At 38.2% G+C, this 27,637-nt stretch overlaps 1 protein-coding gene across 2 annotated transcripts; it reads right to left on the reverse strand.

Moving 5' to 3' along the window:
- On the reverse strand, positions 1 to 27,577 carry ALG8 (ALG8 alpha-1,3-glucosyltransferase). Of its 2 annotated transcripts, none has more exons than XM_032488740.1 (13): positions 27,425 to 27,577; positions 23,623 to 23,701; positions 17,498 to 17,691; positions 15,864 to 15,973; positions 14,797 to 14,864; positions 11,431 to 11,557; positions 11,034 to 11,137; positions 10,121 to 10,241; positions 7,707 to 7,846; positions 6,163 to 6,302; positions 4,725 to 4,822; positions 4,351 to 4,423; positions 1 to 19 (listed from the first exon to the last, which is right to left on the reverse strand). In XM_032488740.1, exons 1-13 carry the CDS (start codon positions 27,517 to 27,519, stop codon positions 16 to 18), a joined length of 1,353 nt encoding a protein of 450 aa, XP_032344631.1. In that variant the 5' UTR covers positions 27,520 to 27,577; the 3' UTR covers positions 1 to 15. The 2 variants fall into 2 exon arrangements, with proteins under 2 accessions (XP_032344631.1, XP_006191714.1); XM_006191652.2 differs by lacking the exon at positions 1 to 19 and adding an exon at positions 2,169 to 2,788.
- Positions 27,578 to 27,637: the final 60 nt, after the last annotated feature.

The following is a 27,637-nucleotide window of genomic DNA, read 5'->3' on the forward strand; positions in this document are numbered from 1 at the left end:
CTGGCTCCATCTCCTCTACCTAGGAAAAGATACAATGACCAAGAATACCAAGTCCCTCCTATGTTTCTCTTTTCCTTCCTCTTGTTAAATTTTGGTACACTGCATATAAACAGCAGGTAAAAAATGAATTTTTATATACCTTATTAGTTCAGATTTTTATATTAACCATAGCTTGTTGTTGATTTAATTCTAGATATCAAAACATTTTGAAGTAACACTTTCATTTATTTAGTTAACTGCTTAAACCTAGGAATTTGTTGTTGAAAACTACTCACATCTCTGCAAAGCTTAAATACATGAATACAAACTATAGTGCTTGGGAGAGTCCTGGGCTGTAGGGAGGAAGTCCGGTTTCTAGTCTGTGTTGGCACCAAGCAGCTATACCTCAATCTCTGGAGCCGTTTCCCTCCTGGTAATATAAGGGGCTGACTGCTTTAAAGAGTTTATTTAGACTTTGAACTCTTAAACAAAAACTTACATGAAACCTAACATTTGAAAAAGGTCACAGCGTATTTGCTTTGGTGGAAGATGGGACAGGGCCCTGAGCCTCTGAGGCAGCTCTCAAGAACTACCAGGGCTCTGCAGAACATTCTGGAAATCTCTGCATCAAATGAGTTCTTCCAGTTCTGACATCGCATTACGCTGACAGTAACAACCTACAAAGTATTATTAAAATTGGTCTTGTTGAAATGCATCCAAATTCATCTTGTTTTTGGGTTTGCATACCACTTGGCAAAGATGTGAGGAACTACCTTGGGTCCTAACGCTGTAAACTAGTAAACATTTAGATTTTAATCATGACCTGTGTGCTGTGCTTCTTTCATTCAACTGTGCCAAACACTGTCACGACAAGTGTGGTCTCTGCTCTCAAATTGTTATTAAAGTCTCCTGGGAAAACAGATGAACAAGCAAGTATTACAGCCGTTCATGGTAGACGTAGACCCTTGGCATGGGAGCATGTGGTGGGGTGCTCAGCTCTGGGGGAGGGGGAGGAAAGGATTCATAGATGGGAGGATATAGCTCAAGTGGTATAGCTAAGCATGCATTCTACCATTCCTGGATTCAATCCCCAGTACCTCCGCTAAGAATAAATAAATAAACCTAATTACCTCCCCCTGCCAAAAAAAAATACATGTATCAAATATTTATTGAACACTCAGTATGAGTCAGGCAGGGTTCTAAATTTTTTGTGATCATTTTAGAGATGAAGACATTGAAGCAAAGGATAGTTAAATAACTTGGCTACAGATTAAAAAATCACGGAAGCAGAATTTAAAATCAGGCTGAGTGACTCTAGGGCCCTACTCTTAATCACTACACTGTAGTGCCTTTATATTTATAGATATGGTAGCAGTTAAGTTGAATCTTGAACTAGTGCAGACAGTCAGATGATAGGGTAAGAAAGTCCACAGCGGGAGGAAAGAGAGGAAGTGGCAGGAATGAAAGGAAGCAGAGGTACAAAGCACCACGGCACACGGAGAATTCCAAGTTGTTAGGACAGCTGGAACCCAGGGTGCGAGGGGGGCCGTGGTGAGGGGAACAGGCTCTAGGGGCCGTGCTTCCCTCCCCTTTGGCAAAACTCTCCATTGTTACCCCTGAATGAGACTCAGAAGTCTGGGGAAAGAGTGAATTTAAGAGACGGGATGGCTGGATCAGCATCCTGGGGTTCCACTGACCTTGGGCCCTGATCTTAGGGGATAAGGGCAAATAGAAGGTGTGAACATTCCTAGGGTCAGCCAGATAAAGGTTGGCTGAATTTGGTTGTGCAGCAGATAGTAGGCAAGCTGGGGTCCTGGATGAAGAGTAGGAGGTACTTTTAAGGTAGGGAGAGGACAAGACCCGGCTGCAAAAAACACCTAAGTTTGTTCATGTGAGGAAAAGTTTGAGAAGGAGCAGCCTTATCAAAATCGCAGTGCTGGCTTTTTGAATAAACGAACTGTACAAGATGTCCTTAACACAACGTAAGAATAGATGTGGTTTATAGTCTCTGCTGACAGGCCAAACAGTTCATTAAACATTCTCCCTGGCTTTGTGAGTATTGTCGATGTATAATTTCAATGAAAAAAAAAATCTCCTGGAACAAGGTGTCCAGAATGGGGACAGTGCACACGGTCTGCTTGTGTGTACACCAATAGGAAAATGTAGGAGCTGGTTAATGATCCAAAAAATTTTTGTGCAGAAATACAAAATGATATTTTATTTATATTTCCCTTAGCACAAGATTCTAATTAGGCTTTATCACCTGACAATGGTTATCATAGGCTACAGATAATCATGCTGTTGCCCAGAGCAAGCACAGCAGTCTGAGTGATCTCAGACAATTTTAACAAGGGAAGGCGAGATCTGTTTCAGATGTGTTTCACTGCTTATGGAGGACAAGTGGCTTCTCACCATGGTGACAATCAGGTTGCTAGGCTGGGCAAGGCCAAGTTTAGAAGAATGGTCCTCAAACAGATCTATTGAAATGAATGGTTCATGCCACCAGCAACTTTCTTCAAGTTCTGATTAATTTCCCATGAAATAATTGCTTGGAATGCATCCAAGCAGCTCCTTTACTCATTGCTTCTTTGTCTTGCCGACAGGAGGGTCACTCAATACTGAAACATACAGTCTGAACCAAGCATATGTGATGCCCACTGCACAATACACTGAGGTCAGTAACAAAGGGATAAAGGGGTACTTCAGCTTCCAGGAGGTGAAAGGGAATACGAATTCACAGAAGACTTCCAGAGGCCCCAGGCCAAGGAGGTAGAAAGTTTCCATCCAATTAAAAAGAGGTTTTTCTTTTCTGAAGAAAAAAGGAGAGAGAAGTCTGATTTTAGATGAGTCATTCTGATTTTGCAAACATTTCTCAGCTAAAGCTTCCCACCTGCCCTGTCTTGATGTGAAGTACAGCTAAAGCCAGAGTCAAAAGAATGCATTAAATTTCACATTTAGAAAACAGTGATAATGATATACCATTACATTATCTCAATGATCCAGTTACCCAGTCATCATCTATGCTGTCACCTAGCTGAAGTTGCTGAGGGAGAATTAGCTATGTATTCGGAAGAGGAAAGAGGCCTGGATACTGTGATATTTGAATAAGAATATGGTGAACAATACATCACTTTTTGTTTTGGTAAAATAATGTAAAATTTGCTATTTTAACCATTTTTAAGTATATAATTCAGTAGTATTAAGTATACTGACAATGTTGTACAATATTTACCACTATCCACTTTCAAAACATTTTCACTGCCCTGAAAAGTATCTCTGGAAATATTAAGCAATAATAACTCCCTATCCACCACCACCACTACCCTCACCGGTCCCCATAACTACTAATCTACTTTCTGTCTCTAACAATTTGCCTATTATGCTAGATATTTCATATAAACGAAATCATACAATATTTGTACAAAAGGTCTGGCTTATTTCACTTAGCCTAAGTTTTCAAGATTCATCCATGCTGTAGTACATAGCAGAGTGCCATTCCTCTTTCTGGCTGAGTAATATTCCATTGTGTGCGCGCATATGTATACACACACACACACACACAGATTATTTTGTTTATCCATTCACTTTTTTTTTTTGAGTTTTTTTATTTGTTTTTTATTTTGGGGGGAGGTAATTAGGTTTAAATATTTAGTTTAGTGGAGGTGCTGGGGATTTAACTCAGGACCTTGTGCATGCTAGGCATGCACTCTACCACTGAGCTATACCCTCCCTCCATTCACTTGTTCCTGGACATTCGGGTTGTTTCTACCTTTTGGCTACCATGAATAAAACTATAGTGAACATTGGTGCATTAGTATCTGTTTGAGTCCCCATTTTCAATTCTTCAGGATGTATACTTAAGAGTGGAATTGCTGGGTCATATGGTTATAATTGAGTTTAATATAATTAAGTATATGAGGTTTTAGGAACATAATCAGATATAAATCATAAGCAAGCTTTAAAAAATTATACAGATATCATTACACAAAGTTTAGAAAAGAAAAAAATTCCACTCATAATTCTAAGAAATGTAAGAATTCTTACATATCTTTTAGCTTCATGCTTCTGTATTTATGTGATAGTTTTACTCGTAATGCATATTTTACATTTCATTTTTTAGTTTTGATATAAGGTTTTAATTTAAGGTAGGTAGTCCCTCCTCAAATATTCCCCCAAACTAAAGCCAAGAACTATGCTGTCATGTCAGAGTGACAGGATATGGGTAATTTCTCCCTCTGTCTGCTGATATTTTGCAATGTTGTTATATTCACATTAAAACTTAAAAAATAAAACTTAAAAGGCTTATCAACCACTTAAGAGTAAACATTTCACAAGCATAAATATAATTTTAAATGTAGTTTTTTAGATTACCTGAATAGAGTCTTCAGTGAGGAAATACTATAGATGGTAAACAATAGCATGAGTAAGATTTTAATGGGAAGTTCTGTTAAAAGAATAAAAAAGTACATATGATGATTTAGTTGATAAGAGGAAGGTTTATAATACTAAAGGCAATATAATCACACTGACACAGCTTTTAATGCTTTTTGAGCTTAACGATGCATTTTTGTGATATATAAAGATATTGAGAATTAGGGACATACTGGAGGTTTTATTTAAGAGAACGGATGAGCTTTCTTTTTCTATGAGATTTAAGGTGGTTTAAATCAGACAGTATTGATCTCTAGGCTCTGATGAAAAGGCCATGGCAACCAAATAGATCCCTCTAAAAATAAGCTGTTTACCTGGTGCAGTGAAGAGCAGAGGGAAGAGGGAATAATGTCCTGTTGTGGTCAGAATCAGAAAAATCGAAGCATCTCCTGCTTTTCCCACAGACAAAAGGCTAAAAATAAAAATTCTTATAGTAATTCCTTAAAACAACAAATGAAACTTACACTTGCAAGTAGCTGGAATAACCTATATCTATTATTATTTCTAGAATTGGCTTATGCATAAAAATAACATACTGATTTCTGCTGTAGTTCAATTCAATTGAGAATATTAATTTTTTTAGTGGGAAACTTTAAGCAATTCATAGAAGAGTGTACCACACTGAATAAGGGAATATTCAAAAAAGAACTACCTCTCTGAGTAACCGTCTCTTCAAAGAAAGGGATATTGTGGGATTGGGAGCTGCCTAGTGGTGGTAGCCAGGGAAACAGGACTTGGAGATTTATTTCCAACTCTATAGATCTTCTCTTGGACAATGCCCCACACCTGCTGGGGTTCAGTAAGAATTCTAACTGAAGACACTAGAAGTTTTGCTCTGTTGCTTTTTTTTTAAATTTTGAAACTGCAATCTGCTAAATGAAACCAGACAAGCCATATATTGACCTGACATATTTGTTTAATGTTCGTTCAGAGGTTAAATGATTTCTCTTCAGGATTTAACAAAAATCTTAAGATAAAGGCTAATTCTATTACCATCTATCTAATTGGATTTCAATTGTATTATAAAATGGACACCACTGCATTTTAAATGCCCACCCCCCTCTTGTTTTTGAGCATGACAGTGAAAAGATCTTAAGATTCAACATAAGATTCAGGTTTAAGTCCTAACGCTGCTACTTGCTAGCTGTGTGACTTTAGATAAGTCATTTAAACTCTGAGCCCCAGTTTCTGAAGATGTTAAGAGAGGGAGTGACATCTATTTATCTTAATTATTTTAAAGGTTGTTTTGAGGCTCAAAAGAAAGAATACAAAACAAAACAACCCCCCCAAAACCAAACAACAAAAACAGTTCTGAAAAATCTGATGTGCTGTACATATATTAGGTATTATTCCATAATGGACTCAATCTTTACTTGAACTAACAACTCTTAACAAGGCACTGTGAGACCTTATTTTCATAGGTGTGATGACACCAAAACCCATGCTTTTTCCAAATTATGTTGCCATTCGATATCCAGAAGCAAGGGCCTGGTATCATGGTTCTTAATCAGTTTAGTACCCCTTACCCAAAACTTCAGGAACAATACAGGCAGTTTGCATACCTGAGAACCTTCATGGGTGCAAGGATCCCAAGTTAAGCATTTCTGTCCTGTCCTGGTATAAATCTGTTCCCATACATCTTCGCCTTTGCCTATCCCACTGAACATGTCAAGAAGGGACAGATCAATTGGAAAACAATAGGATCACAGTGAAATATGCCAGAAATGCTGACTGACTGAGCTATCAGCTTACCTCATTGGGAGAACTGCTAGGAGTATGGCTTTTTCATGGACATGCCACCCAAACATGAAGGAGCTCAAGGCACAAAGAATTAGACATCGGAGAAAGCCTCTGGGCCCTTGAGGTTTAAACCAAAGACAGAAAATAGAGGGCTAGAAACAATAGGCAAAGATAAAACTTCAGTATCATTTAAAATAGTCTTTAACAAAACATTGTTCAGGTGAATATAACTTACATCATCTCTGAAAAACAGATCTTAAGACTATTCTCCATTAAACTGGGATAATTCATCACTTTGTGAATAGCCCACCAAATGTTAACATAAAAACTACTACTCAGGAAAAAAAGGCATTTGGGCATACATATTTAACTCAGTACAATTAATTCTATTCATCAAAATTAAGAAATGATAATTAAGTTCCAGAATATCCATTATAACCCCTTATATACATCTTCATAATTAGTTATTTAATAGTCACTGAACCTATTAGGTCAACCTACAAAAGTTCATCGATATTTGGGGGCTAATAATAAGTTAGATCTTAGCATATTAAAAATACCTAACTTTGTGGGCTGGAGTGTAACTTACAACAAAACCATCACCTTCCACATGCAGCCTACAAGGCTGAAGTTTTAATTTGATTTATTTATTTTTCTTATTTTTTTGTGGGGGGAGGTAATTAGGTTTCTATACCCTCCTCTCCTAGAGGCTGAAGTTTTAGAAAAAAAGTTTTAACCTCAGTTAGACCATGTGAATAAGTAGGCCAACAGAGCTTAATTACCTACCAGTACTGCCACGTAATTACGTGTGGTCAGGTGTCTTGTGAATAGGCTTGATCATTTAGAAACCAAAACTAAAACTGAGTATAACTAGAGGGGAGGGGTACAGCTCAGCAGCAGAGCGTGTGCTTAGCACACACGAGGTCCCAGATTCAATCCCCAGTACCTCCATTTAAAAAACAAAAAACTGAGTATAATTATAGATAGGATTGAGTTATTTATACTAAATTCTACTAAAATTATATCATGAAATTGAAGGCATCATGGTCACTAACAAAACCAACTATCAATGGCGCCTATAATAGCATCTGATTCATATTAGATTCTTATCTGATGCTCAAACAGGAATTGTTGAGTCTCTCAAGTCATTATTACTATCAAGACAAAATATCCATGCAGTTCAGACAAATTTGGATTTTGATCAGTTAGCCATGATGGAAACAAAAACCTGTTGTCCCTACTACATTATCCTCTTTCTCAACGGTGTGGTCCAAGCTCCCTCCTCCCTGGGCTTTTCTTTCTTCTTCATCCGAAGGTGAACAGATGGCCTAATACCCTCTGGCGAGAACCACTCTCACAGAGGCTTCACTCGTAATCCTTCCTTACAGTGTTCACAGTTACCCTAAGAATTGCTAGGACATGCCTTAATCTGCAGCAGGATGACAGCCATGGAATTTACCCTACAGCTGGAAAAACTTGAAAGTTGAAATTCAACCAGCCACAGAAAAGAAAAGCAGGGAAAACTCAAGAAATGAGTACCATGTGTGAATTCTTACCAAGATGGCGATCAGAGTGCAGATGAGAGTGGCCAAGGGAGTCACCGAGGGAAGGACTGTGTGCTGGAACTGCTGAACCAAACCGCTTGTCATCGAGGCCTTGGGAACCTTGTTGGGGTCAAGAAGTTTCAGCTCTAAACCTACAGAGTAAACAGACATTTTATTTTGTTTTGTTTTATCATGGGCACACCATATTTTACCAATCAAGTCCTTGAGAAAAAAAAAATAAGCTATTAAATCTTATGACTGCTTCAAGGTCAAGATTTCATTAACTCAATCCTGCACTATTCTACCTAAGATGCTGCTGGTTTAGACTGCAGCTGTCTGCACTGGAGCAGGGAACCTTGCTGGCAGGCAGCTTGAATAGCAATCTGCTCTCACCTCTAAAATGAAGCAACCTTTCTCAAATATAGAAACCCCATGTCACACCCCAGCTTTGAATCTTTCCTTGCCTACAGGATAAAGTCCATATTCCTAAGCACAGCACCCAGTGTTTTCCACAAACTAGCCCCCTCCTACCTCTCCAGCCTCATCTAGTCCACACTTTGTTAAATGTGGCTTGTTCACAATGAACCAATGTACCACTCTGGACACCAGCATCCCTTTGCATAGACTACTCCCTTTGCTTAGAATGCCCTAGTCTCTTTGCGAAGTTGACTCCTAATTCACTTACTCATCTGAGAAAGCTCCTAATTCAAGAAATAAAGCTGATTTTCTTGTGGGCTAAGGATCTCTTACACATGTCTATATCTAGTATTCATCGCACTGTATCTGTTTATATATTCATTTCCTCTGCTATACTGGGTTCCTTAAAGGCAGGAACTATACTTCATTTCTATCCCCAGCACATAGGAGTTCAAGAAATACTTATTAAGTGAACAAAGTCTGAGGATAATGATGCAAGCCACAGCCCAAACAAACAAATAGGACAGTCAGGGACAGTCTGAGCACCTGAATGGCCCTGTCTAATGCCACTGAAAATTAGTGAAATGTGGGAAAGGTGTAGACTACCAAAATATTTTCTATTCATTCACCTCTTCCCTTTCGCCTTCAGCCTGTTGATTCTCTCCCTTTCTCTCTCTCTTTTTAACTTTTTTTTGGTGGGGGGAGTGAGTGGGTAGGGAGGTAACTAGGTTTATTTATTTATTTATTTATAATGGAGGTACTGGGGATTGAACCCAGGACCTCATGCATGCTAAGTATGCGCTCTACCACTGAGCTATACCCTCCCCACCTTTGATTTTCTCATAAAGCTAATAACTATTGCCTGAACCATAGTTGCCTAACCTGCTACTGAATTTCCATGTATGACATCCTTGAGACAGATATACATGGTGAGATACAGCAGTTAAAGCAAGAGGTCCTTGTACCTCATACCATGCTGGTTGTTTAAAGCTTTTTTGAAATAGAAATGTTAAGGACTTAGTTTATAAGATGCCATACATTTCAAGGCTGGATTCACAGTAGGTGAGGGATAATACGAAATTATGATTTCCTACAAGTGCGTATCCAAAAATACTAACAGCAGCCAGCATGCATTAAGGAACTACCATGTGCCAAGGGCTTTGTAGCTGTTACCTTTAGCCCCCTGAGGCACAGAGAGATGGAGTTGCCTAAAGTCACACAACTAACAGGTGGAAGAATTGGACCCAGTTCTGCCTGGTTCCAAAGCCCCTGCTGATACCAAGCAATTCTTTATTGTTGCGTTTGTTTTTCACAACAGGTTTTTACATTCTTAAAGGTTGCAAACAAACAAACAGAACACCTTATGCAGCCTGCAAAGCCTAAAATATTTACTGTCAGTCCCATTACAGAAAAAGTTTGCCTACTCTTCTCTAGATCCTGCATTTTCCATCAAGCTAGGCTGTATTCACAAAGGAGAGTGTGAGTTGTTCCATAGTGAGTTATTTTCGGAACCATCAAAAGGTTAAGATTAACAAATTTCTTTTCATCACACCCCAGACTTAAAGCACATCCTAAGTTTTCCCTTTCTTCTCATCTTACGTTAAAATGCACGGTTATCAGTTCCCTTACTGGCTTAATATCCAGAGTCACAACTTACATATTCTTCTTCCCTGCTTCTTCACATTTTTAAGTTTAAAAGTAGGGCTATAACTGCTGAATAACATTTTACTTAAGGCAAAAATTCCCTTTTTAAAATGTCTATTTTTTTCCCCAAGGAAAGGATCAACAACCTCATTGCCACAAAGAGCTTTTATAAGGAACACAGTCTGTTTCCTGCACTGAAGCCTCAGTCCCGAGAACCACTCCCCCATTCATTCTGAAAGCTGAAATGCAGGACTAGAGAGCAAACAGTTCAGACACATTCAAAACACAAAGCAGGTTTTTCCATTTCTCAATGTGACTAGTCCTTTCAATATTCACAGTCTAAGTAGGAAGGCTTGCTACCATACCGATGACGGACAGCACTTTGTCCAAAGCACTGTACAACGCCCAGAAGTTTGGAGCCCAGTATGCATGGCAGAGGCCCCTCTTGAAAGGGAAGAGTCGGGAAAAGACTTGAGGCAGTTGGTTCTGTTGAAAAGAGATTGAACAGTGATCAAGCTTTTCTAAATTCAAAAAGAGGACTAGGGTACTGTCTATGGCAGTGTGTAGAAAGTTGTGAGGTCTGAGTTCCAGTCTTTTTCCCTTCAAGGAAGTAGTTGTGTGATCCTGAGCAGTTCACAGAACCTTTCTTGTCTGACCTTCTCATCTCTCTAGTGGGACAAGATATATCAAAGTACTTTGAACACCAGTCCAACACTATTATAAGTATAGAAAATGGAAGAATGTACAGGTGCAAAGGAGAACACAGACTGCAGCTTATTCAAGTCTACTGAAGAGAAGGGGACAGCAGGGGACACCTGACAAGACATGCAGTGTTTCCCAGGTTTAGCAGGAATTAAAGTTAGTTGAATTCAGTGTGAGGGAAGAAGGGAAAAAAGAAAAACATCTGTTGAAAATCTGTAACATTGTAGGCATTTCAGAATGTTTGCTGTCAGTGAAAAATTATGAAAGCACTGTATTGATTTTGGGGTTATAAGTAAATTATAACAAATAAACAAATTAGCAAATATGTAATCTGTGAATAATGATTATTAACTCTATGTAAGTGTGTGTTTCTGTGAGAGAGTTAAACATACAAATATATGCACATACATATTTAAATATGCACAAAAATATCTGAAAGAATACCATCCTATCTTTGGGGAGTCATACTGGGCAGGAGTATAAAAAGGAATAGTTTTATTTATTTTATATACTCCTGGCTTTATAATTTTTCCTTAACAACAACAAACATGTATTTATAACAAATAAAAGACTTACCAAGGCTAGAAAAGGACCCAACGATAGAGCAGAAACTAGGAAAACAATCAGTCCCAGGGAAATAAGACGGACAAAGCTGAAACTGTTCCATCGGATGGACCCATCTACAGAAAAGGAACATTATTATTAACCAGGAGCATGGAAAGCCATTACTTACAACCCCCGCCCCCACCCAGTATCTCCCATGATATAATTAGAAGTATCCCATGATAGTACACCAATCTTTATGATGTGGCAAGAGCAGAGAAATGTCAGAATGGGTATAGGGTTTATAGGATCAATAGCTGAGAGATACCTGTTGTGCCTCATAAAACCCTCTCACAAAGCAAGCCACCAAGTCAAGACAAAATAAAATGAAGAAAAGATACAATAAAATAAAACGATCAGTAAAACTTGCCTGGTTTATTTGCAGTGAAACAGTAAGATCGTAGCAAATATATACCGTAAGCTGGTGCTACATACAGGTAGATGTGCTTGAAATGCAGGAGAACAGCAAAGAGAAATGCTCCTTCCATATGCCTTTTCTAGGAGATTTAAAAGGGAAATATCAACTCAAAATTCAGGGTAAACTAAACAGTAATGCAGTAGCCTGGATTGGATCCTGGAACAGAAGAAGGGTATCAGTAGAAAAACTAGTGAGATCGGAGTGTAGCAGTGTTGGTTTCTTAGTCTTGATGGAATGTACCATAGCTACATAAGATGGTAACATTAGGGGAAAAAAGTGAGGGGGTACAGGAACTCTATTATCTTTGCAACTTTCCTGTAAATCTACAATTATTTTTAGAAATAAAGTCTATTAAAAAATAAAAAGCACTGGAGACTGGTTGCACAGCAATGTGAATATACTTACCACTACTGAACTGTACACTTAAAAATGTTTAAGATAAATAGGTGAGGGAAGGAAAGAAATAGGTGAGGGAGATTAAGAGGTACAAACTTCCAGGTGCAAAATAAATGAGTCATGGGTTTGAAATGTACGGTGTGGGGAATATAGTCAATTACTATGTCATATCTTAGTATGGTGACAGATCATAACTAGACTTACTGTGATCATTTTGAAATGGACAGAAATATTGAATCACTATGCTGGAACTAACAGTGTTGTAAAAAATTATTACTTCAAAAACAAACAAACTCATAGAAAAGAAGATCAGATTTGTGGTTACCACAGGCACGGAGGTGGGGGAGGAAGAACTGGATGAAGGTAGTCAAAAGGTCCAAACTTCCAGTTATAAGCCCAATAAGTATTAGAGATGTAATGCACAACATGATAAATATAATTAACACTGCTGTACTGTTATATATGAAAGTTGTTTAGAGAGTAAATCCTAAGAGTTTTCATTACAAAGAAAAACTTTTTTTTCTATTTCTTTAATTTTGTATGTATATGAGATGATGGATGTTCATTAAATTTACTGTGATAATCACTTCATACAGTGCGATATGCCAATTATATCTTGATAAAACGAAGAAAAAATGATTTAAGATGGTAAATTTTAAGTTATATGTATTTTACCACACTGAAAATAAAGTTTTAAAGATATACAGGCATATTTCATTTTTACTGAGTTTTGCTTTACTGTGCTTCGCAGATACTGTGTTTTTTACAAATTGAAGGTTTGTGGCAATCCTGCGTTGAACAAGTATCGACACCACTTCTCCAACAGCATTTGTTCACTTTGTGTCACATTGTGGTAATTCTTGAAGTATTTTAAACTTTTTCATTATTCATTCTATTTGTTTTGGTGATCTATGATCGGTGATCTTTGATGTTGCTACTAGAACTCACTGAAGGCTCAGACGATGGTTAGCATTTTTCAGCAATAAAGTATTTTTTAACTAAAGTATGTATATATTTCTTAAGACATAATGTTATTGCACACTTAACAGACTACAGTATAGTGTAGACATAACTTTTATATGCACTGGGAAACTAAAAAATTCATGTGACTCATTTTATTGTGACATTCACTTTATTGTGGTTGTCTGGAAATGAACCCATAATATCTCTGAGGTACGCCTGTATTCTGAAATACTTAACAAACGAAATATGATGTCTGGGATATATTTCAAAATAATACTCTGTGTGTGGGTTTAGATCACTGTCCTATTTTCTCCACTTTTGTATATAATTCAAATTTTCTATAATAAAAGGTTTTAAATATTCAGGCAAATATTCTACATGCAATATAAAAAGAACACAGGCAAGTAACTTCAGCTACTTTTTATACTGAGACTAGTGGGTTCATAAGTTCATTATTTCAATAAACATTTAAGTACTAAGGTTGATGCTGAGCTACAGATACATCATCATAACGACATACTACAAATTCTCCCTAAGGAACTAAAAAGCCCAGAGAATTCAATCACCCTTACCCCCTTACAGTTATACAATAGTTGAAGTTGATTTCCAGAGAGGATCTGGGAATGAGACTATGAATGATTACACACAAAGTTATGCTAGCAAAGAACCACTTAAATCTTATGTTACATATCAGGTAACATAAAGTGCAATTAGGCTGAAGGCACCAAGTAGTACTTCATCTAACAAACTACTCAGGAGAATTAAAGGCACTCTGATTTAGGAGAAAAACAAACAACCGACTTGACTGTAACTAAAGAAGTCTGAATTCTACCTACCTCACAGGAATTTTGGAAGGATCAAATAAGATAATGGTCCTGAGGTTCAGCAAAGAATCTGCCAAAGGGACCATGAGAGGCCAGGTTCCTCCTTTCACTGCCTCATCAGGTATGGTCTAGAATAGATGAGTTAGGAATGATAAGGAAAAAGAATGGGATGCTTCCGAACTGTCCACCAGTTTTATTATTTATCTAAGATTCAGAGAAAGTCTAGCTGGTTCTATAGCTAAACTTCAGTTCATTTGTTCAACAACCATCCAACATTCATTCATTGAACAAGTATGTTTTATGTACTGTGTGACTTCTTATGGTTAAAAGAAAAAAAACTTATCCAGATATTTATCATTGACAAAGAACTTTATATATTGAATTTGATCTTTCCAAAGTCCCTATGAGGTAGACAGCCCCACTTTACAAAAACAATGTATTAAGGGGTAAATTTTATTTTACAGATGAGAAAACAGGCTGAGAGGGTTGAATGCGTTGCTTTGGGTTAATGGTTCCCAAATCAGATGGTGTACTAAAATTCCCTGGAGATTCCTAAAACCCAATCCCAGAGATTCTGATTCAGTGTACAGAAGAGTATCCCAGAAATCTGAATTACCTGATTTCCTCCCCTATTATCTTAACAACTTCACAGAATAGTTGTGAGGTTTACTCAGTAAGGTACTGGGTATAATGTATCTAACCTGAAGCAGCCAACGCATTTGAATAACCCTGACTGAGTCACACAGCTTACTAGGTTATTTAGGACTTCAACCCAGGTCTTCTGATTCCAGATTCCATACTTTCAAATATATAATGCTACATGCTTCTGATGGTCAAGGACCCACCATCACAGTTAGTACACTGTATAAACTGCTGAAGATTTCATTCCTAGATAAACGACCCCAACCAAATATAGAAACTCAGGTTTATTTCAGGCCTGCCACACTCTTAACAAGTTTGTAAAATGAAGAAAATTATTGTCAAAAGAGAAGACAGAATTGTGAAAAATACTCAATGAAAGTGTCTGTAGCACTTGGCAACTCAAAAAGGTCAAATAAATTTACTCATCAACCACTATGCTGTTGCCTTTAAAGCTAAAAGCCAAACTAATATAATTAACCTATTTTGTGTTTACCTGAAATAATCGTGCAATGGAGAGTAGCATTAATCCAGATAAAAAACCATTGTACTGGAAATGAATATCTGGACTCAGGTTAAGGAAAGAAAACAGAAGATACCAAAATTACAATGAACTGTGTCAGCAGACTGAGTATAAAAACTGCAAATGCTTTCTTTGTAGGTAAATTAAAGACAAAAATATTACTACCAGTTTGGATTTTTCATGAAAGTGTTTTCTATGAACAGTCAAATCCTGGACAAACTCTTATTAAATTACAATTTATATTTAAGAAGAAGACCAGGAAACTTTCCTGTTTTCTCTATTTTGAAGATCCAGCAGCTAAAGGGGAAGTGTTTTGTTTTCTTTTTTAGAATCAGATGGAAAAGGAAGGGACCTAACAGCTATCGAAGGCCACTGCACGCAGCGCTCCATTGTCTATAGCACATGTACAAGGACCCTGTGACGTAGTCAGAGCTCAGAGCATTGATCTACTCATGGCCCAATGCTACTTGGATGACGTGACTGAGATTTGAGTCCTGGTCAGACTGAAACTAAAGTCTGAGTGTTTTCCTCCATACCGGGCTACCTCTATGAAAACTGTAGAAATTAGCATTTTATCTTTAGGATTTCAGTTACACTCAGACACTCTGGATTTAAGAACTTTGCCTATTAATATGTGGTAAGCCAAGATGGTGGAAAAGCATGAAGGCCCATCTGTTTCCATATGCAACACTGTGATATGTCTTTTCATAAAAAAGGTGTTTAGAATAATGTGTTATAAAACTACTTAAGGCATGTGATTAGATTAATCTAAAGACAGTTAATAAGTCCCAATATATTGCTTTAGTGGCAGTTTAACTGGTTCTTGAACAACACCACTAACTCTTTAGGGACAAGGTGCTCTAACAACCAGAGTCTGGTAAAGCTGAGCAGAGACCACAGTTTGGGGAACTGACTAATCCACCCCACATCCATTTTCAAAAGCAGCTCATGTTTTGGAGTCACCATGATAGAAAGAATTAATCTTATACTTAGTATATATCAAATAAATAAGGAAACAATACATAGAATGTCAAGGATACGGTCTACAATTAACAACCCGAAGTTCCACAGCAGTAATACTGATAGAATGAACTTTGGCTTCTCAGTAAGTTCTTTGCCTGCTTTTTTCCCTTCAATGCATTTACAGCACCTATATTGGAACACCAGGAAAAAATCAGAAACAACTTTAATATTCATTAGAACATCACAGTACTTCTCTAGAGTACACTCTGATGTACTCTGATGCATTTTATTAGCCATTCTTGATAAACTGTCCATGTCATTTTTTTAATGTGAAACTATTATTTTGAAAATGAATTATTAAAGCAACATTCAGGTTGAATAGCAGTTGGATAACTCAGGTTTATATCAATCCAAAAATATGAAGGCCAGAAAAAAAAAAAAAGGGTGAAGAAAAAGATGGAGGAATGAAGGAGAGAAAAAAATGAAGGAAATAAAACTATGGAGTGCTCAGTGCATGCTAAATGCTTTCCTTTGGAATATTATGTTTACTTCTCAACGACCATGGGAAGTTGTTTTCTTCTCAAAAAGGAGGAAACAGACACTAAGAGAATTTCTTATAGCCCTTCAATATGATTGCACCCAAATCACAGCTTTAATTTTGCCAGTTATTAATAGAGAGGGGAAAAAAAGGCAATGGAGTCCTGTTCTGGTGACACTGACAACTTTCCAATTAAAGAGCCCTTCGGTGACACCTGTATACACTTTCCTTGGGAGCATGAGGTCAAACATTTCTGAGTTAAAAGGAATACATCACCTTCCCTTCCAACTCCTGCCAGGACATAAACAAGGCTGAAGGTTAGAGTGCCAAACAGCAGTTATTCCATGAAAATGAGAAGGGGGTTAAAACATTCTCAAGGGACTCTTTCCTAAATGGGACAAAAGTTCAGTTTGGTCTCACAAACAGAAATTATCTATTTATGACAAGGGTCACTAAATTGACACCAGTTTACTGCTCTGTCACAATCATACAGCAGACTTAAGTATTGGGACAGAATGGAAACTAGCATTAACTGGGAACTCACTGCTTGGAAATCACTGTGCAAAACATTTTATGTATGTGTAGTCAAAAAACTTTAATTTATAAGTAAAATATGCGAAATATAAAAACATAAAATATAAACATAACTTAAAATTAGTGATGAGTCTTCATGAAGGAAAGAATCCAGAGACTATAACTAAAAGCATTCAATAAGATTTGAATTTACTAGACTGCAAACTCCATTGAAGGTTAGCACAATGCATATGTGAACATGAGTGCGCATGTGCTGTATGTATGTGTGTGTATCCCAAAAAATATGGGAGGTCACGGAAGCCCCTGGTGGCCTGCTACAGGGAAGGAAAGGAAAGCACGTAGAGCCATTTGGGGCAGGAGAAATGGTCCTGGAACTCTACTTGGGGCTATTTTTCACAACATTCACAATCTCTTGTTCTGCCTCTACCTTGTAACCCTACCTTACTCCACATTTTCTTCCACAAGATTTAGCTAGACTGCTTGCTGTAATTACTCATTGTGCAATTTAAAACACAACACAGTTTTGAATTATTCTAGCATTTGCTATTATATGAACTTTGTTTCCCCTAGATGAGGGACAAGTTAATACTATAATATTTCTTCAACACCTTCTACATGAAATGACATTCTCAGACTTACTCATAGACAGCATACACAAAGAGTGCATCTGTAAAGATGACAGAAAATCTCTGGAAGAGTAAGGTCCTTGAGCTGGAGTAATTCAGATTATGGACATTCAGCATCTCTTGATCGAAATATTTGGCAACATGTGACAGGGCATACTCAAACCATGCAAAAAAGGGAGGGTAGTCCAAGGTCCACTCTGAAGTTGCCTGTGGTAAAGACAGAAGATAGAATGTATCCTAAGTAACTGAATAAAAGAGGGTGCAAAGATTGAAAATTTTCATTCTTTGGTCTTTAAAAAAGCACATGAAATGATGAAATTACACTTAAAATATGTCATAAATAAAAAAATTTCTATGTTAAGACTGAGCAGAATGCCAAAACCTGTCTCCTAGGTTATTTAATACAGTCTTCAATTTCCTCAGAGTCAATTATACTTCAAAAGAAATTAATTTGAAACCTAATAATAATAAACTTGGTTACAACACAGTTCTTCTCATAAATATAAAAATGGACTTAAGGCATAACAAATGATTCACTCGCTTGGCTTGGGTTCAAGTTCTGTCCCAGAGACTCAATTTCCTTATCTGTAAAATGAGGCACTGTGAGGACTAAATAGATAATACATATTAAATACACTTATAAATGACAAAATGCTACACAAATGCTACTAATTTTTTGTTCCACTAGGTTATAAGATCCTTGAGAGCAGAAACCACACTGTCGTTTCTGTATCCTGAGCATTTAGTAAGTTCCTGGTATGTTAAGTACTGAATAATCATTAAATGAATGAACAATCACTAATGATTAAATAAAAATACAGATCATAAGAAAAACACAAACTTTGTATTAAAAATAAACTATATATACACTGTATGATACTGTATTTTGTTATTTTGTCCTAGTTTCTGCATTCATACAAGGATGGTAGTACCTACTTCATGAGCTATGTATTAAATTTTACATAAATATATAAAATACAATACATACACAGTATTAAACCAGATATAAACTATCAATACAAATTACTTATTATTAATATTTAAAAAATTACTATCCCCATAGCATGTCCTAAAACTAAACCTAGAAGAGCCAGGACAGTAATAATCTCCCTACTCTAGCTCTGTTACCCTTTTCGGTGGAAGACTTCTCTCCTTCTGGAAGTGCACAAAGGGTTTACTGGGTACTAACTAGGTGTCCACAGGCCTACTATTTAGGGTCTCTCTATGGTATTAAATGAGGCAAGAAAGACTCGAACTACCTGATAGCTGTTTGTTCATGGTAAAGATGAATGCAAACTTTAGGTCCCAACAAGTAGTAGTCTGTTTACTCCCACTGCAGGTATTAAATGCAAGCCTCAGACCTGAGGCCAACCCAGAGGCTCTCTGTCTAGGGTACTCAGGCTATGAACCCAACCACTAAATTCTCCTTTATGAAAAGTTCCTTCTCTAATACCAAAATCTCCAATGTGGGGTATAAACAAGATGAGCTACTGAACTGTGGAAAGAGAAATCAGAAATTTTATTTTTAATCTCATCCTTCTTAATTTCTATTTTTAAAAGTATATTGAGAGCAGTACCTTTATAATTTATAGATAAAGACATATTAGGTAGTGAATGCTCAAAAATGATTTCTTGCTACGGTATGGATATTAAAAAAAGTCTAGAAATTACTATTCCACATAATTTCAAGAAATTCAAGATGAATTTAGACTTTATTAACATCTGTGGTTTCCAGCGACAGTTTCTACGTCAGAGCTTACCCTTAAAGAGTCATGGATTTTACTCGAAGTCTAAGAGATTTTCCTACCTTATTTGATTGACATATTTATTACCTTAAATAAAATGAGGAGGAGGAAGCATTAAAAGAACCGGGAGAAGGACCAGGTGCTGCCTGAGAGATGGTCACTTTTCCAAAACAAAGTGTCCCTGTCCTTCTCTTGCTATCCCCATCCCACAGATGCCCTCTATATGCTGCTCCTACTCCCCAGAAAGACTTCCCAAACCTAGCCCAGAAGGCCCTCCTGACTTCAGGGATTTCCATCTGGGGCCATCATCTCACCTAAACAGCTTTTGGGAATCCAGGAAAGCTACTAGCTAATATCTCCTTCCCAAGTGAACAGTTCTGTCACTTAACTAAGACTTGGTAGAGCTGGGACTCAAATCTGGGTCTCCCGACTCCAAATCCTTTAGCTCCAGAAGCTACTATAATAGAGATATTTCTTCAGATACAAAAACTTCCAACCTCTACATATAAAGATACAAAAATTAATAAATAGAAACTTCAATTACAACAGAGTTGGGAGATCTGAACGGGGAGGTCTCAGGCCCTAGGAAGACAGCAGAGCCAACAGGAAGAACAGTCTCTTCTCTTCTTTCCTGCCAAGAGCTCAGCCAAGGAGAGACAGTCACAACTCAGCCAACAAAACAACATGGACTCTTTGTTTACTATAGCTCTCCCAACTTCCTTTTCCCCTCTTTAACAGAGTTCTCCTTCCTGCGCTATGCAAGGACTTGCACATGACTTGCTATGGTTGCAGGCCCTGAACTGCAATTTTCTGCTGATCCTGAATAAGTCCTTTTGCTGGAGAAATAACTAGAGTCTACTTGTTTTAGGTCAACAAAGATTCAAAACTAATGTGTTCATTCTATAAATATTTATTATGGGTCTTTTAAATGTCTTTCCCAATCAGTCTACCAATCAATTTAATCTGAGGCCACAGCAGAAAAGTAGGTTAGAAATTGCAGGTAAGGAGGGCTCTACAAAGAAATCCACTGTTCACATGTTCACTTTCCAGACCTGAGACATGTGCCTCCCCAGCCTTATTACTGAGAGCCTTCCTGACAATTGAGTTCTGAGGCTTGTTGATTTCTTTTGTTGTTATTACAGAGGAGGGCAGGAAGAACAAAGAAGAATGCTGTTATTAGAATCCCTTTAACATAAACCTCTTCTATCTAAAATAAACCAATAACAGGAGACAGCTCTGATTTAAACATAGTACTAGAAGTACTAAGATAACAGATTGCAGTGAAAATTTTAGGAGTAAATGAGAACATCCAGAAAGAATTACAGAATTAAAATAAAAAGGGACCACAAAGAGAAGCCCAGAGGGGACCAGCTTTTCAAAGAGTATGCAGATAAAGAAGAGTTAGCAAAGGTGACTAAGGAATAGTCAGAGACAAAGTGGTGAGGGGGCGGGTGGACACTGCCTTTTGATGGTCATTATATTAATAATGCTAATTATTAATAACCTTTAATAATGTTTAATGAGCACGTTAGTTCTAAGTACTATGCTAAGTGCATCACACATTATATTCATTTCATCCTAATAATTATTATTATTTAATAGTTGGAGATGTTGAGGCTTTGAGAAGTCAAGCAGTTTGTCCACAGTTACCCAGCATAGGTATTAAGTGGCAGAGCTGAAAGTCAAACCCAGGCAGTCTGAAACCACAGCCCAAGCTCTTGACCACTAGGCCATACATGTTTCCTAACTGGTATGCATACATGCAAATGGAAATACCTTACACTAAAGTAATTACTTACAGTTCCTTAGCATTCCTATGAAATACTTGTGGTGTTATCATTTGAGAAGGAACTTTGTCAATTAGGTCAGTTGCTCTTAAGCTTTTTCAGTACAAAGGCTATTCTGACCTGACCAAAAAACCCCAAAAGCAACAACAAACTCACAGAAAACTTTACAGGTTGTCTTAAAAACAAATCTCCCTAACAGCAGAATGCTGTTTTTGATCAAGACATTTCTGAGCTGATGTCTGTTTTTCATGAAGTATCACATACGAGTTAGTAAATAATACCAGAAGTAAAAATACAGACATGGTTTTTATAATAAAAAAGAATGGTTTGTATATTACCAGACACCTACACATCACCGATTATTCCTTTCCTCATAAACCATAAAATGTCAGGGAGAGACAGGATCTTAGAAATAATTCATTCAAAATCCTCATGGGCCAGGATGAGAAACTGTGGTGCAGAGAGATAAAATATATTTTTTGTGCTGCTGCAGAGCCAGGCTTAGAATCCAATTTTCCCTCTTTTCAATCCAATGTTCTTTCAAAAAGGGTGTGGCAAATACTGTAATTCCCAATGTGTAATTTGGGAAACTCATTCCCCCCCCCACCATTTTTCAGTTTTATTAGGTAGAATTGTTACAATTTGACTGCACATATACAAATATTGTATGTAAATACACATATATAATATACTGCACTTTTTTTTAGTTTGCATATATGTACTGATCATTGTTTCTAAGAACAGTTTAGAGCTTTAGCTTTTTAAACTTACATACTCATCAAAGGAATAAAGCCAATCACAAAAAAGAATCAACAGAATGCAGTAATCCAATCATAAAGGACAGTCAAATGTGCTTACACATATTCAAGAAATCAATCATCTAAGTTACAAATAGTAAGTAGTTCATTTGTCTTTTTTTTTTTTTTTAAGATTTCATATATAAGTGATATCACATGGCATTTTTCTTTCTCTTTCTGACCCACTTCACTTAGAATGATGATATCCAGGTCCATCCATGCTGCTGCAAATGGCATTATTTTCTTTTTTATGGCTAAGTAGTATTCCATTGTGTGTGTATATATATTATATATATACCACATCTTTATCCAGTCATCTGTTGATGGAAACTTGGATTGTTTCCATGTCTTGGCTATTGTAAATTATGCTGATATGAACACTGGGGTGCATGTATCTTTTCAAATTTTATTTTTCTACAGGTATATGCCCAGCAGTGGGATTGCTGGATCACATGGTATGGGAAACTCATCCTGAAATAACGGGACTCCCTAACAGTGCCAGGGGCAGAACTGAGTGAAATCAACTCCTCCTAAAACCAAGTTCCCCTGCAGAGTTTAAGATTAACCTCTCTATCCAAAACTTTTTTCCCTTTCTTGTTCCACCCCTGCTCCCCTCAGGACTAAGGAGTATCAAAGAAAAGGGAGGACTGAAACTCAGCAGGACCCTGTAGGGGCCTACCCAGGTACAAGAACCTCCGTGTCCTCCACTTCTTGTTTGGCCTTCCAAAGAGCAAACTCAAGTAGTTAATGATTAAAACAATACAGTCACAGGACTCCTAGCTCCTCCTGAGGGATATAGGTAGCAATCTGACTCACATTATTATGGAACACAAGTTACTGTGCCGAACTGTGAGTCCAAACAAACCAAAATGTTTTATTTTGGAGCAGAGTAAGGTTTATTGCAGGGCCAAGAAGGAGAATGGTAGCTCATGCTCAAAAAACCCTGAACTTCCTAATGGTTTTCAGGGAGTTTTCACAGGGAAAATTTCGAGGGCTGCAGGGTGCATGATTTTCTTCTGATTGGTTTGTGGTGTGGTAACAGCATGGTGTTCCAGGAATCCTGTGCTCAGCCAGAACTTGCCATCCTCCCACCTGGATAGGGGCCTCAGTTCCAGCAGAACAACTCAAAGATAAGTATATCCCTTGAGAAGGAACCAGGACCTTGCTTTAATTGCTGCACTATTCTTTCTTGATTGCTCCTCCTTTGTTTCTGTTACTTCCCTGCTTAGCAACTGTTTGAATCTGCCTTTTGGAACTCAGGGAAGGTCTTAGAAGGCTGAATGAAGCCTATTTCCTACAAACAGGAAATGAGGAGAATGGCTAGGAAAGGATTTGCTCTGCAGAAACTAAGACCACCCCCCACCTAATGGAGGATGATGACTACGTGCTGACCATTAGCATACAGACCCCAGAATGGAACCAGAGATTGATGATTAAGATTTCCAAACCATGACCCTGTGACTCTCACCCCTACAGTTGTCTTTAAAAACCCTTGCCTGAGAGCCATTGGAGAGTTCAGGTCTTTCGAGCACTGGCTGCTCATTCTCCTTGCTTGACACCCTGCAATAAACACCGTACTTTCCTTCACTATGAAGGAGTGAGAAGTAACCACAACCCAGAGCCAGTAGATTGGCTTTGGTGAATGCTGGGTGAGAGGGAGGACCCAAGTTTGGGAAAGAACACAGTTTTCATAAAGATTTATTCAACCTATGATCACAGGAAAAACTGTCTTAATACCAATAATACTTTATATGATTTCACCATCTTAAAAAAAAAAATACAGCCAAAAAGGTGAAAATTAAAACTTACCTCATAATACCATTGTGATATTGGCAAACTGTGGGTGATAGCAAGCCAGTTTCGATGTACCTCAAAATCTGTGGAATGGCTACTCAAAACAATCAGATGAATAAAATGAGATTTCACAATATTTATCAATTTCACATGTCTAAAATTATCCTTTTAAATGGATCTATACCCCCTACATGGTCACAGCTCACTATCCTAAAAAGAAACAAGCAGATATTACATAATCCTGAAACACCTCACTTACCTGGAGGCCAGATCTCCTTCTAGAAAAGCTGGGGAATCTACTAAGTGAAAAGGGTCTCTGCGTTATTTAAAAGGCTGATCAAAAGCTCATACTTTTTCTTAAGGGAGGCCCTTAGGCTGTTGCTCAGAGGTGCCTTACTCTCCTTCACAAGCAATTCATTATCTGGAAATGCCTCACACACAAGCTGGATCTTCAAGGATGAGTAGTTCATCAGAGAAGGTAGGAAAAGGCCCCTGCCCTGCCTCTCCCAGGCCTCCAAATTCTGTTTACTGTTCCCCTTCTCACTATATATAAATATATCCAACCATCTCCCCTATAGGGGAGGAAAAATTTTTCCTTCTATCCTTCCAGGTTCTGTGCCTGGTCTAAGAATTAAATTGAAATAATGAAAGGAGGAAAAAAATAATTTTAATTACATACATATGTACAGCAGCCCTAAAAGATATATAAGATGAGACTCAAACGGTGACCAGATAATTGAGGCTTATCTACCATTCCGAGCTAAGGAAAGGGGTTGGGGTCTAGGGCTTCAAAGAAGGTGGAAGGTAATTCACAGAGGGGTGGAAGGTAATTCACAGAGGGGTGAAAAAGTGATCTCTGGTAATAGCTACCTTCCTGATACAGGCCCCCTTTCTAATGTAAGTTTCCCTTGAAAGTAACTTTCACTGTTTTCAAACCTTCTCTGCCTGCAGTTCCTCAAAATAAGCCCCCAAAATCCTATTTTGGGGTGGCATATTCTGCTACCCTTCACTCCTTTTTAGCAGAAGCTGACTTTTCTGTTTGCTCACTGCTATACTTCCCCTCCACTTGCCGAACTGCACCTGATATGGGGACAGGCTCAATACATTCTTGTCGAATTAACCACTCATCCAAGTCAATAACGAGTTCCACAACAAAACCCAATTTACGCTTTCTAGTGTTTTATACAACCTTTCCACAGTGACAACTCTCTCGTGAGTTTCCTAGCCAACCCCTTCCATGTCTCTTTCATGCCTTTCCATTGCAATATTCATCAAATGTTGATGCTTCTTTAGGCTGAGTTCTTAGTCCTCTTTTTATGCAGCTTACTCTGCTCTGGACAATCTTTTCACATTTATTGCTTCCACTTTCAACTGTGTAATGATAACTCCCAAATCACAATATACAGCCTTGGTCTCTTTCCTGAGTTTGAGAGACATCTCTAACCTCCTGCTGACATTATCACCTGAATTTCCTACAGATTTCTCAAAATCATGATTCAGAACTGATATTATGACCTAGCAATTCCATTTCTAGGTACGTACTTGGATAGGAGCAAAAAATGGCACCTCTAAATGTTTCTCTTTGGCATGAGGATTAATTTAAGCTGATTATTTTTAAGAACCAGAAGACTCAGGAAGTCTTTCTTTTACATCCCTCTTAGCTGCCTAAAAAATTTATATAAAGGGCTTGTTCCCAGAATAGAGCTATCACCAGAGATATCTGCAAAGCATACGGGCCAGGTATGGTGGGGGAACAGGGTAGGGCCTACAAATGAGAGTCCACTCTGTGTCTCACTGTCTCTGCATGGCCCAGCAAACACTTCTTTTGTTTTCCTTCCCTGTTAAGTCCTAAACTGGTATCTGCAACATCCTCTTTTGTCTTTAGCTGAAGATGGTATTGAAGGTGAGGACTTCAGCCATTTTGGCAAGTCACTCAATTCTCCTGGTTCTCGTCCATGTACATATTATTACACTTTTGTTTGATTTTGTCCTGTTAATCTGTCTTTGGTCAATTTGATACTTAGATCAGCCAGAAGAATTTGGCTAGAAGGGTAGAGGGAAATACATTCCTCCTCAACATACTCAATGGAATGCATACACATATGTTCACCCAAAGACACGTACTTGGTGTGTCTTCAGGCTTCCAATTACATGTCAGTTCCTCAGACCCTTCCTGACACCCAATCTAAATAAGTCTCCCTTGTTAGTCCCCCTATAGGAACCCAATCTTTTCCTTCATAACACTTAACACAAGGATAGTTCTGTAATTACATTTTGGCGCTGATTTGTCACTGGAACTGTTATCCTTACTAAACTACCCCCTTTATAGGGTTAGGGATCATATCCATTTTGTCCTCTCCTCTAGTACCTAGCCACAGTACCTGGTTCATAATAAAGCAGTTAGTAAACATTTTGGTGAATATTTCTGCATTTATCCTGTAGCTTCCCTCTCATATCCCAGGGGTTTCCAGTTTGAGAAGCACAACATTAACTACAACTATATGCATTTTAAATCCTGGACCAAGAGCAGTATTCAAAATAACAACCCTAAAGACACATTTCTAGGCTGAAGTAACTAAAGCAAAGAACATCATACTATATGCACAGTTTAAAAAAAAATCCCTTTCACTCTGATTTGAAAGGAATTTCTTACATTTTAGAAAGATTTTTCCAATTTGCTCTTAAAAGGAAAAGATGTTTCTTATTTGTTTTCAGTTTTGCAGAAAGTTCAACTGACCTTCTTTTCCCTGTAAATCATTTTGCTGAACCTATATATATTCTTCATTGCTTATATACACTTTAGGATGGACTTATATTCTACACATACAGCTCTTCCATACCCACCAAGAGGTCACTGAGAACTTGAACTAAAGGATACCAGTAAACCCTAAACTGGGAAGGGGGGTAGGGAGACCTGTAGTGAAGGGAGAAAAGGAATGAGGGGGGAAAAGTCAAGGGAGAATTAGGAAGGATGAACAGAAGGTGGATGCCAGTATTACTAAATTAATAAATACTGCACAACCATTGTATACACATTGCCACTTGGTGGTTGCTTCCTAGAGTTTTCATGCCTTCAGTCTTGGCCCTCCATCCTTGTCACACAATAGTCTAACACTGTGTGACCTGGCCACTGTCTACCTCATCCTGTGCCACTCTCCTTCTTTACTGATCTTCAGTCACGGGTCACTTCCTGTTCCTAAAATGCTGAGTTCTTTCCTACTAGAGGGCCTTTGCACTTACGCTTTCCTATGCCTGAACTACTTTTCACATTGCTTATTCTTTTTCAGATTTCAACTCAAACATCACCTCCCAAAAGAGGAGTGAAGTCTTGTCCGGGAATCCCTCTCTACTTCTTTTACAGATCATATCACAACCTGAAACTTCCCTGTTTGTCTCTCTGGCCCCCACTAACTCCACCCAAGGAAAGGACCAGAAATATCTTTCTCATCACTGAATCTCCAAGATTTAGGTAGAACAGTGCCTAGCACAGGAGGCAGCTCATAAAATCCGTATTGGCAGAATAAATGTTGGAGGTGGGTGTTGTTCATCTGCATAGTAAGGGTGAGGATCCTGAGGCTCAGAAACATTAAAGTCTGACAGAGCCAGGCCTGACCCCAGCCATCCAGGACTATGATCTAGTGCTCAAGTGAAATAACAATCAAAAGGCGGAGAGGGAAGCATATCAAAGGCGAGCAGCGACCACACGAGTTCAAGTTCCCTTTCCTCCTCTCACCCAGGGGCATCCACGCTTCTCTCTCCCGCCCTGACCGACCGCATAGGCCTCCCAACCCAGCCCTTGGCCTTGCGGATCCCTTACTAGGTGGGGATGAGAAGGCATTTGAGGAGAGTCACCCCGAGCGCCAAAGCCGAAAACCAATTGCCAGCACCCGTCGCAACTCTGAGCGCCGCCATGGCTGTGGCGCCACCCACTTCCAACCAACTTCATCCGCATCCGGGCTCCCGCGCATGCGGGGAAGACTCTCTGAGGCGGCGCGCGCGAGCTGCGCGCATGCGCCCAGCCGCTTAGCCA

Source organism: Camelus ferus, chromosome 10 (assembly GCF_009834535.1).
Source record: "Camelus ferus isolate YT-003-E chromosome 10, BCGSAC_Cfer_1.0, whole genome shotgun sequence".
Lineage (NCBI taxonomy): Eukaryota > Metazoa > Chordata > Mammalia > Artiodactyla > Camelidae > Camelus > Camelus ferus.

Coding starts and splice junctions, on each gene's coding strand:
- ALG8 (XM_006191652.2), bottom strand. CDS start 27,519: ATGGCGGCGCTCAGAGTTGCGACGGGTGCTGGCAATTGGTTTTCGGCT. Junction 11,138..11,430: donor TTTCACTGCAAATAAACCAG/GCAAGTTTTACT, acceptor CCTTTTCTGTAG/ATGGGTCCATCCGATGGAAC. Junction 7,847..10,120: donor CAAAGTGCTGTCCGTCATCG/GTATGGTAGCAA, acceptor TTTACTCTGTAG/GTTTAGAGCTGAAACTTCTT.